The following is a 12,858-nucleotide window of genomic DNA, read 5'->3' as shown; positions in this document are numbered from 1 at the left end:
ATAGTACAATATTATATAACTTACCCGGCTGATATCCATTCCTGAATCACAGCTTAAGGGTTGAGTTGAGGTTAAACCATTAAGTCCTATAACTGTTGAAATGATGCCTCTGTCATCAATCTTGCGAATCATGGTACCATCAACAAAATAAATGAACCCATGTGCATCAACAGTTATACCTAGAGATGATGAAAAATACAATATCTCATTATTGTATTTAATTTACTGTTGCAGGGCCTAGAAATCAGTAAGAATAGTTTATATTTATACAAAGTCATTACAGAGACATCAAGAACTTATCCTAATTAGTTATTTTGTCTAAAAAAAAATGTGTATGCTGGTTCATTATATTCATACGATATCTTAAAGAAATCTTTATAACTGTCCTTGGAACTGTACAGTTCCATTTTATAATGGAATAGAAGATTCAGCAGTCATTTATTTAACAACGGTTTTTGACAAAAAGCATAGTGTGGCATTTTATAATAATTGGTTAGATTTCCTTGTTCAATGATTTGGCAACAAATATTTACGTCATTTGTTGAGCTAGGTGTAAATTGCTTAAATATTAACCAATATTTTTAGATATGAAAATGACAGTAAAGTCACATCAGTGTTCATGTAACGTAATGTGTTTAACAATATTTTTCCATGCAGTATCATATTGTATTAAAGTTTGTTACCCACTTTAATTGAGGCCTAAGTGTCATCTACTTGTGGCACAATAATGCACAAAAGATCACCTATCATAACCAATACTGATTGTACAACCTAAACCCCTTTAGTAAATTACATCTAATGTGCTTGAACTTTAAATATTGCTCAGAATTTGTTAATGTAAAAGAAGGGGAAAGAAAACAAAACCAGGTAATAATAGAAATTTAATGAAGAAAATGTTCACATTTAATCAACAAATTCCACAAAAATGAATGTTCAATATACTGAGCTAAAGGCAGAGACAGCAATTACTTTACATGAAAAGCTAAGTGCATGTGTAAGAGATGCTGTTGTTTGCTAGGAGCAGCTTAAGATGAAAGCTCTGTGCTTGGTCTGGGCAATGCAAACTTCAGTTTCTTAGATGGCAGATGCCAGGTTTGGGTGTTTACGGTAACCCTAAGTCCTAAATGCATATAATATATTTCTGCCACAACAAATATCAAACTTACATTTGTTTCATTAATATATTTTGCTACCGCTACATTCTTGGGAACAGTTCCTACTTGATGTGCAAGCTATAAAAATCATATATTACCTTGCTTTTCATTCATTAAACTTTGTTTCTCCACTCTAATTAGGTTTCAAAATGTATTCTGTAATTGAAAGATTTATTTTTGTCTTTGGTAAAGTTAATACCATAGTAAATATGTCTGCTGCAGTACAAGCGTTGTCCTCAGGAAACATTGATTTCAGAATGTAGATTGTATTGAACAATAATAGGATATTTAGGGCTCTCTCTAAACAGTGTATATGTCAAAGCATTACCAAACTTCATACTGAACATAATAAATGTTTGCATTAGCCAGAGCAGGATTGGGAGATTGTGTGCCTTACAAAGTGTTGTGTCTTTCTCTAATTTGAGTTCCTAACACCGCCATGCAGACCAAGCTTTGCTTCTAGTGGCCCACGTATTGCACAGCTGCAACCTTGGAGAATATATTGGGTGTAGAACCTGCAGGTAGATGTAGAATCACATATATTTCAGGGTACTAATTAGAGTAAATTGAGCAGTGCTGGTAAAGATTGGTGCTGACCACAGCTGATTGCTGCCTAGCATATAATCCTAAAGCAGAAGGGTTTCCCTGACTGTACTCTACTAGTGTCAGTCTATGATGTATATGTTAAAAGGACTCCCACGCGATGATGCCCAAACAACAGCTGTTTCTCCTATCCCACTCCAATCTTGATCAATTCTATATCTACTCTCAATAAACAGACATTTACTTGAAAACTGCGCAATGAAAAGCCAATGTAGTCAAATAACAGAAAGTGTCTTAAAAAGGGGAAACTTTTTTTACACAAATTTTTTAATGTTAAAGTCAGTTAACACATTCAAAATTGTAACATTAGTTTGTCCATCTGTATCCATTATGTTTGTATATTTTCTGTCAAATATATTGTTATCCAGTAAAATAAGTCCATTGAAATGACTGCATTTCGACAGCAAAGTCAAAAGCATTTACCAGACAAAATAATAATCAGTTGATCTGTAAAGCTGACACATATTATACAATAAATTTTAAATTGTTTGGGGTCCGCATGCACGGACGAACCTGATGATAGCTCATTAGATCCACTCCACCACACAGATGAAAACCTGAGCGAAATCATTAAAACCCAGGAGCGAATCACTAAATATAAAGTGACCAGTAGATTCCTTACCTCTCCCTGATTCTAGTGAGAAAAACTAACGGGGAAACCGTCTATCAAAGAAACTCTCAGGGCAGCAAACATACAAGAAATTATGATGGCCACAGCTTCTCACGAGATTACCTCAAAATCAAAGCAGGCAGCCCTAAATCTCTCTCAGGACGTGCCTGCCATACTATAAACTTCACAGCCAGATTCTTCAGGGGGATTTTATATATCACTTTCACCAACTGCAGACCAAACAGCTTTACTGGGAGCCATACAAATACATAAAGCAATGGATGCCACTTCAAAGCAACTAAAGGAACATTTCTCTAAGTAATTAAAAGAGCTGGGAATGCCACACATCACAACTTGAAGGTAGGATGGATGCAGATACAACTGTTCTAAGAGGGCCATGAAGAAGAAATTGATGCTTTAAAGACCGAGATCCAATCCCTTCATTACCACATGAAAGAATTAGGGCTATTCCATAATCTGTCACTGACCCACAATCCATCATTATAGTCTTACATCAAGAGCTGGTACCTAATATCCCTATAGAACGACTAGAATGTGATCACATCCAAAGAGCCCTATCTAAACGTACAACAGATGGCCCCCCAAGGGACATTATTGTAAAATGACATTACTATCACACTAAAGAAACTATTCTTAAAGCTGCCAGAGAAGTTGATATACTATCAATTCCAGGGCTACAATCACCAACTTTACATTGATCTATTTACAACCAAAAAATGCCAAGAAATGAAACCTATGAATTCAAATCTACAATCAAAACAAATTCGCTACAGATGGGGATTCCCTTTTAAAATCATCTTCAACTACAAAGATAAGCAATATTCAGAAACTACTCCAGCTGATATGTAAACAATTTTACAAAATATGAACATCTTTCCTCTAGATCCTGCAGCAAGCCATTCCAAAAAAAATTAAAGCTCCAACCACAGCACCAACTCTAGATCAACGTTCTGGCAAAATCACTAAAGGGGATCATCGCAGAATCCAGCCCTCAGGATAAAACTCCAAAGAATTTGGATGAAAGGATTTTGAGACTCAAGCCTTCCCCAGACTGCCAAGATTCCCCTACCTCTTCTATTAAAGATAACTTATCTTTTTCACAGATTTTAAATTTATTACGCATTTACCGCTGAATGTTTTTTTACCTCCAGTTATTTCTGTTTTGTTGCCTGGGTTTTTATATAAATTTCACAATGTAATAAATGTCATTATCTAGGGACCACAACTGTGAGTACCCTAATTACATCCCAACTTTTTAGAATTTACAACCCAATGCCTTACTTTATTGTTTAATGCTTTATTATACTAACAGAGGCTATTTTAGCCATTTAAATATGAAACCTGATACCACTACTATACTTAAAACTATATATAGTAAAGGTTTGTTAAACAATTTCTCGAATGTCAAAGTATTTGTAAAATTTGGAAATATTAATTGTTCTGTTTTTTTGCTGTGTGTGAATGTCACTGCCATTCACAGTGGGCCACCAGCTTTGCACCAAAACACTTGCAGAGCTGATCACCTCCCTAGGTCATTGTTAGTGTTAGTCGAATATCTCATTATTCGATTCGACAGCTATTCGATCCAATAATGAGATATTGTTCTGGTGATCGAATGCTGAATTCCAACACAATTAAAGTCAATGGTGGGAGAATTCGGGTTATTTTTAGGGACTATTAAGGGCTGCAAGAGCAATCAGATTGCTCTTGCAGCCTTTTACTAGTTATTTGTATTCTTGGGTAGAGTTTCTCTATTCAAGAACACAGGAAGTCCTGTGAAACTCTCTGGGTATATCCTGTGTTCCTTGATAGAGAAACTCTATCCAGGAACACATACCACAGGACTGCAACAGTGATCCTGATTGCTGTTGTTAGTAGTATGTGTTCTTGGATAGAGTTTCTCTATCCAAGAACACAGGGCACTAGATGTGATGAATGGGGAATCTTGCCTGTGACTGCAAAGTTCCCACGATCATGTGACCATATGAACTGAACTGCAGATGAACTCTGCAATTCCACTACAACCCCTGGAGCACTATAGGTTAATTACCTGTAGTGCCCCGGGGATCGCACACTCTTCTCCGGATGCCCGGCTGGTAAGTATCTCTTACTCTGTAACACGCACAGTAATATGATACATTTGTTATATTTTTTTGCAGTGGATAAAAGAAAAATGTAACAAATGTATCAGAATATTACTATGCTGGAAGGGGAGTTACAGAGTAAAGCTGCGTACACACGGCAAATTTTTCTCGCCCGATAATCGGTATCGGCCAATTATCGGGCGAAAATCTGCCGTGTGTACAGTCGGTCGTCGTCCATCGTCCGACGACCGTCCTGGCGGATCCATGGACGATGGACGACGACCGATCCTAATGAAAGGGAAGGGGAGAGCGCGCAGCAGGGTGCCGCTCCGTCGCTCTCCCCCTCCCCTCTCCATAGAGCATGAACGGTGCTGTATGTACAGCATCGTTCATGCATCGTGCAGTCTTTTCTCGTTGGAAAGGATCGTGAAAGATCCTTTCCAACGAGAAAAATTGCAGGTGTGTACGCAGCTTAAGAGATATCATGTCATTGTAGGATAACCCATAAAAAAAAATATTAGTTAAATAAACACAAACACTCAATACATTAATTTAACATTAGTTTTTATTTTTTTAACACATTTTTTTATCCAAATTTTTACCGCTGAATCTCATTTTTTTCGGGTGGGGTCTACCTGAATTTGAACAGCCATTTTCGGGTTGAATATAAGGACAACCCGAATTAGAACACCAAGACTAGTCATTGTTACATTATTCGTTTTTTTAAAGTAACGATTTAGGTTTTGCAATGTTTTATGTTTTTTGCTCTGTCTTATGTCACACCCCTCCCTCTTGTTTCTTGAATATTAAGCAACCTTTTAACTATCTCCCACTATGGGTATAAAACTATTATCACCTAATGTACAAGGCCCTAATGCCCCACAGAAAAGAACTGAGGCCTTCATATATTTTCACTCCCAAAGGTCTGATATTTGCTTACAAGAAACACATTTTTTCTCAAATTCTTTCTCCAAATATTTTAATTCTTCATACCCCACCATTTACAAGCCTAACTTTGATAATAAAACTAGACGTGTTTTAATAGGTTTTAAAAAATCTATTTCTTTCCGCGTCAAAAATATGGTCACTGACCCTGAAGGTAAATTCCTCCTCATAACTGGACATTTTAATGATGCCCTTCTCATTTTAGTTTCATATTATGCACCAAAGTAAACAATTAGTTTTTTTTAAACATTTACTACATTTGGTTGAAATTCATGGTGGGGGTACTATTATACCATGTAGTAATTCTAACATGACACTAATTCCGTCCCTGGACAAGATATTAACTCTCAACTCACATAAAGACAAAACATGTCAATTAAAGCTCTATTGTCCCAATACTGATTAGTAGACTGCTGGCAGAAATTCCACCCAACAAACCAAGAATATATGCACTTTTTCCTATCCACATCAACTTTTTTCCAGAAAAGACAACATCTTAGTCATTGCACTGAAACTACCTTTAATCTCATCTTGCAAAATAGTACCCATACCATGGTCTGACCACGATGTGATTTTAACATCTTTCTCATCCTTATACCAGAAACTCTCTGGTTATATCAATATTATTATTATTATTATTAATATTATTTTTAATAATGGTATTATTATGACACAATCCTTTTTCAAACAATTAAATTATCAATACAGGAATATTTTACATTAAACAACACACGTGATATCACCCCTGATACACTTTGGAATGGACATAAAGCAGAAATAAGGGGTCATCTCATACAATTGACTTCCCAGAGCAACAGAGAACGTAACACTATGCTCCTACAACTAGAACAAGAATATGAATCCCTATTGGATTTATAAAAATCAAATCCAACTAATACACTTAGTAAAAAACTAGTTGCGTTTATGTTTAACCCATAGGGCAAAGAAACAATTGCACTGGGCTAAACATAAATATTATATAAATGGAAATAAACCTGACTCCCTATTGGCAAATAGACTTTGAAAAATAAATCCATCCTTCCTACCAATAGGATGAAACATAGGCCCCACTAACATTACAAGTAATTCAAAAACAATTGTGGAAGCATTTTGTAAACATTTAGTTCAACTTTATAATAATACAGGCTCATTTGATTTATCTAAAGCTGAAGCATTTTTTCCACAATACCTCTACCTAATATACCACAAACTTTACACACTACATTGGAGAAATCTTTTACAGAGACAAAAGCATCCATAAAATCCCTCAAATTACAAAAAAGACCTGAACCAGATGAGTTCTCTGCTCATTATTGCACTAATTTTAGAGATATCCTTACTCCCCATTTTACAAAATTCTATAGTCATATGTTATTAGGTGGAACCATGGGTAGGGACACATTGACAGCAGCTATCTGCATGTTACCCAAACCAAATACAAATATTACTACATGGTCTGATTATAGGCCTACATCCCTTCTCAATTTGGATGCAAAAATCCTGGCTAAAGCAATCTCAACTCGCCTTAAAAAAAGGAATAATCATCCTAATTTCAAGGGATCATGTGGGCTTTTTTCCAGAAAGACAAGCAATGGATAGTATACAGAGACTAACCCACCTTATTCATCCTGCAAAAAACAGATGTTGCCCAGTATTTTTACTGGCTTTAGACATTACAAAAATAATTTGACACAGTACTATTGCCATATCTCATGTATGTATTAGAGAAATGGGGATTTAGACCAAATTTTATTAGATGGGTTATATCTCTGTACTCTCCCTATCCCCCAGCTTTATTACAATACCTGGGATTCTGCTCTTCTCCATTTCAAACCAGAGGTACTAGGCAGGGATGTCCCCTTTCGCCCCTTTTGTTTGCTTTAACCATATAACCACTTGCCCTAGCAATACAAAAACACCCAAACATAAATGGATTGGAATATGCGGGGTACCATCATAAAATTAGCCTATTTGTAGATGATGCACTGTTGATATTATCCAATCCCATAGAATCCCTACCTAATCTATTAACTATTCTAACCTTCATTGGAGAAATATTTGGACTTCAAATTAATCCAAACAAATGCTCAGCATCGAAAATCATCTACCAAATTCAATTGTCACCCACCTCCAACAATCCTTCCCTTTTTGCTGGGAACGATCAAAATTACCATAGCTAGGTATATATATATAACAGCTTCTTATTCATGCTATTTGCAGCAAATTATACTTTTGGAAACTTGGAGAAAATACCAGATATTATGGTTGGGGGCGTATAGCGACAATTAGGATGACACTTCTACCTAAATCCCATCCCAATAGATGGCCTTTTATGGGTCCCAGAAACCTTAGGAAATCAAAACTCTAATCAAATATTAAAACATATTTTACAATTATGGTACAAACCCAAAAATCAGCTGGTCAGATATCCCCTCACACTCCTCTAGCACCCCTTTTTTTATACCAGTCACTCTCTCCAGATTGCGAAACCTTTAAATCATGGAGATTGCATACCTTAAAAAGAATTCAAGACATACTATCAATACAAGGCATTAAAAGCTTTGAACCCTTAAGGGAAAAACAATATTCCATCCAACAAGATTTTCTGTTATCTGCAAATTAAACATTTTGTGACTGAAACTTGAAAAAATACACCTAATCCATTGAAAATATCCACTTTTTAAAACATATGCAAATAAATGTTTAAACATTATCCACAATTTTTTATTAACAGGTACAGCTTCTAAACTTTACATCTATATATCTAATTGAGAAAAAGATTTACAAATGAAACTTGACCCAGAGCTATGGCACTAAATATGGGATAATAGAGCCAGACACTCCCATAACAGTAATGCATCGAGGCTAACTATAAATTATTACTGTGTTGGTATAGGGTGCCTGCCTGACTTTGCAGGTTTTTTCGGCCACTTTCTCCAAACTGTGTTTTAGAGGGTGCTCAGTTAAAGGCACATTATTCCACATCTGGTGGGAGTGTCCGAAGATAAACAGATTTTGGATTTATGTTTTTTCAGCTTAAATACACAGTGTTAGGCAAATATATACAAAAAGACCCCAAAATTACTCCAAATAAATATTAAACCTGAAAACTGTACATCCCAATTCCACCTCCTACAATTAATTTTTACTACAGCCAAACAAGTACTGGCTAAAGCATGCAGCTCAGCTACACTAAAAGTAACACAAGTGAAAAGAAAAAAATCTTGGTATCTAACCAATGAGAAAATGTTTGCCCTTTTTTATGACAAACATGATAATTTTCCTAAAATATGGGAACCTTCGAATATTTTTACATTATTTACCCATGATTCTGACTGGTCACTATTAAAAATTTATGAAAATTTATAAAATGTAAGAAAGATACATTTCTTAGCCTCATCACAGCCGAACAACTTCCATTCCTATTGCCCTTATTTCCTACCCTTCTGTCTAATGTCGGAGTCTTCTTTTTATTTTTCCCTTTTTTTTGTGTAAATTAAAATATAATGTCATATATTTCTCCACTGTAATTTATTCTCCTTCCAAAGACACAATATCTCATTATCAATCAAAGACTTTATTTTGGATCAACAAGCAACATCAACCATCTGAAGAAATACCCCTTTTAATGTAATTGTTCTTTTTAGTCTATGTATTGTTCCTAAAATTTTATACTATAATCTTATACATATATCTTTAAGCATTGTACTTATACCATTTATATACTTTAGGTAAAATGTTCTTTGTTAAAAATTTATTGAAACAGAAATTTTAAATTGTGCAAACTTCTTAATAGGGATAAACAGCACATTTCCATGAAATCCCTTTAGTGGTGAAAAGTATGTTTCTGCAGAAATGTCTTTTAATTCCGCCTATTTTTTTTTCTTGGAAACACATGCAGCACACCACACACTTTTCAAAACTACAGTCATTCAGCTACAGCTCCGCATTGGGTAAACTTTGGATTGTTGTTATTGACAATAGATTTACTTGTAGGAACATGAACTTTAGGCTTGTTTAAATTGTGTGATTGACAATCTATTGTGGGTGTTATTGACAATCTATTCTCACAGGGAGTGGGCTGCATGACACTGGTGATCATTCTACCTGAAAGAAAAGAGGCCCTTGGTGTGTAGACAATAAGTCTTTGGATATGATGAACATGGCAGCCAAATTTGCAGGACATTAATTATTTAGTCAAGAATTTGTGTACCCTCAATATGTGCTAATTACCTTTTCAGGTATGTTAAATTTAAATATTCTAGTGTGATAAATGATTAACACATTTAATACCTTCAACTATGCCAAGCATATGTGTTTTTTTTGATCCAATCCAAATATAGACAAGCCAACTTTTAAAAATACTAATGTACCAAGCATAGCCTTCAAAAAAATGCTGCATATGCCTATTGACAGGTTTGTTTCCTTAGTGAAGAGAAAGAAATAATCAGCAGATGATCTAATTAAGATTATCTATCACGCTGGGAAACTTCTATCCAGCACGACAAGTACTTCTGACACTTGAAAGCAATCATTATTACCATAGTCCGTGGATCTGCCAGGAGGGTCGTTTGGACGATGGTTGACGGGCGCTGTACACACGCCAGATTCTCGACCGATATCAGCCCTGAGCCCATTGCAAGTGTGTACGTAGCTTAACTCCAGTGTTATCCTGTACAGGACCTTACTTGAATTTTTAAAGACAGTTTATGGGTACCTCTATACCCTTTCTGTGGAAATCACAACAGTAACATTAAATTGTTTATCTCATATCAGCATGTCTGAACTGATATCAAAGGAATCACCAAAAAACAATGACGGCAGGATATCTTTAGAGCTGACCTCTGGTGAAAAGTATACCTATACACAAAAATGTTTTCCATTGTCCACCAAGCTAAAACTAAGTTTTTTTTTTATTTCAGGTGAACATTCTTTCAATAAATACTTTTATAAGTGGTTGAGTTCCCATCCATTCAATTGGTTTCTGCTTTCAGAGATGGGGGAGTGAGCAGGTTCTGATGTGTTATAGAGCAGTGGTTGCCAACCTTATTTGGACCCATGGACCACTAAATTTACCAGGTCCGGACCACGCATGTGCGGGAGCTGGGTGTCACTCAAAGGGGAAGAAACTTCCCCCATAGTGACGTCATGATGCCAGAACCCACCTACACTCTCATCGCAGTTCTTAGCCTGCGATGAGGGAGAGTGGTTGGGTTGTGTCCAGAGACACAACCTGCCCACTGCCCTGAGCCTGCGATCTGTACGGGGGACATGATTTGGAGCTGGTGCACACCCCAGCGGGTCCCTCTCTTGACCCGCTCGGGGGCGCACCAGCCAAAACCGCGGACCACTAAAATTTTCTCGCAGACCACTGATTGGCGACTGCTGTTATAGATCATCAGATAAAACTTTGCTTTGAAGCCTGTTCCAGTAAATAAAATAATGTGCTTTATTAGTATAGGGCAGGGGTCTGCAACCTGCGGCTCCGGAGCCGCATGCGGCTCTTCAGCCTCCTTGTCGTGGCTCCCTTCAGCTGCCGTGGGGAGATCTCTGATGGGGGATCCCCTTCCTCCCAAGACACTGTGGAGGAGGGGGATTCCCTATCCGGTGTTCTAATGAAAAAATCTACCAGTGAAATAAATCTACCACGGGGCGTGTACAAATGGGTGTGTACAATGACATCCCCCTCCTTTGAACCCCAATTCCTCTGGAATGGGGAGATGTACAAAACCAAAAATGTAGGTGCAAGTGGGGGACACCTGTGACTAACACCCCCTAAAATTTATTCGTTAGGCTATTATCAGAACATAAAGAACTCTGCCCATCAAAAAAATCTACCTTTACACATTGCTGGAGGCACCTGAACCCCAATTTCTCTGGAACAGGAAGGGGGTACAGGTGAACAAAATTAGAGGTGCAAGTGGGGGTCACCTGTGGCTAACACCTCCTAAAAATTCATAAAAACTCGGCCTATCAAAAAAATCTACCCTGTTACACATTGCTGGAAGCATCTAGCATCTGAACCCCAATTTCTCTGGAACGGGGGGGAGGCGGTACAGGTGACCAAAATAGAGGTGCAAGTGGGGGACACTTATGGTTAACACCAGCTACAATTGAATCGCTAAGGCATCGTCAGAAAATAAAGAACTCTGCCTATCAAAATAATCTACCCTGTTACACATTGCTGGAGGCTTCTAGCACCTGAACCCCAATTACTCAAGATTGGGGGGTACAGGTGAACAAAATTAAAGCTGCAAATGAGGGACACCTGTGGCTAACACCCCTTAAAATTTCATCGTCAGAACATAAAGAACTCTGTCCATCAAAAAAATCTACCCTGTTACGTTAGAAGCCTCCAGCTTCTACTGTAACAGGATAATACGTTAGAAGCTGGAGGCTTCTAGGGGCATAGTTCAGTGTTTAATTTATTTCAAAGTAGGCCTACACATACACACTTGTTGTAACAGGTAAAATTAAAAAAATATTAAAACTTTTAAAAGTTTATAAACTGTGTTATGTTTTGCGGCTCCAGACTATTTTTCTTTAGTGGAAAAGGAGGCAAAATGCCTCTTTTGATAGTAAAGGTTGCTGACCCCTTGTATAGGGCAGTGTATCTTAACCAGGGTTACGTGGGGTTTCTACAGAAGTTGCTGGGGGTTCCTTGAGCAATGCGCAATTTGTGCCTCTCAGATCAGTTATTATTCACTCCAATGATCTTTTTGGCTATCTGTAACGGTGACATTCTTCCTTATGGACCACCACACTAATGTAATGTGGATATAGTAAATATAGCAGGGGTTTCCTGAGAACTTGAAAGTTATTTTAGGGATTCCCTCATGATCAAAAAGCTCAGAAACATTTCTGTTGTGAAATATTATCTATTGTTCTAGAAACAACACTAGCATAACTCCTCATTACTTGCATATGATTTCCTGCTCCTCTTTGAGTGCCAATGAGGGGTGGCTATATCACATCCCAGACCATGACATTTACAAGCAGGCTCATGGATTTTTTTATGTCTTCATGCAGGGGAATCTTTTACAGGCAGACAACGTACAACAAATATGTTAACTGTTGAAATCCCTATTTAATGTACAGCGCTACGTAATATGTTGGTGCTATTTAAATCCTGTTTATTATTAATAATATTATTAAAAATAATAATAATAAAATATGTATATCATATTGGTAAAATAGAGGGATAATTTTAATTTTAGAGGACCTTTCACAAAACAGGCAGAAAGGTACAATAGGGTGACTATATTAGATCATTTTGACCTAATAGGATTTTTGTTACCTACTAAGTAATGTTAATTTATAAACATTAATCTTTGAGCACAAGCAAATTTGAAGACAATAGTAGAAAAAAGCAGAAAATAAAATCCCTCCTTTGTTTTTGTCTTTGTTCTAATGGTTCTCTCTAAGCACCAAACTGTATTTT

At 36.7% G+C, this 12,858-nt stretch overlaps 1 protein-coding gene across 3 annotated transcripts in view; it reads right to left on the bottom strand.

Moving 5' to 3' along the window:
* TENM1 (teneurin transmembrane protein 1) overlaps positions 1 to 12,858 on the bottom strand; it is a 591,240-nt gene that overhangs the window by 80,342 nt on the left and 498,040 nt on the right. For all 3 annotated transcript variants that reach the window (XM_072431864.1, XM_072431865.1, XM_072431866.1), the window contains one exon: positions 25 to 179. In XM_072431864.1, coding sequence (XP_072287965.1) covers positions 25 to 179 — 155 coding nt within the window. The remainder of the gene's footprint in view (positions 1 to 24; positions 180 to 12,858) is intronic.

Source organism: Pyxicephalus adspersus, chromosome Z (genome assembly GCF_032062135.1).
Source record: "Pyxicephalus adspersus chromosome Z, UCB_Pads_2.0, whole genome shotgun sequence".
In the NCBI taxonomy this organism is placed as follows: Eukaryota; Metazoa; Chordata; class Amphibia; order Anura; family Pyxicephalidae; genus Pyxicephalus; species Pyxicephalus adspersus.
This window is presented reverse-complemented; position numbering and strand designations above follow the sequence as displayed.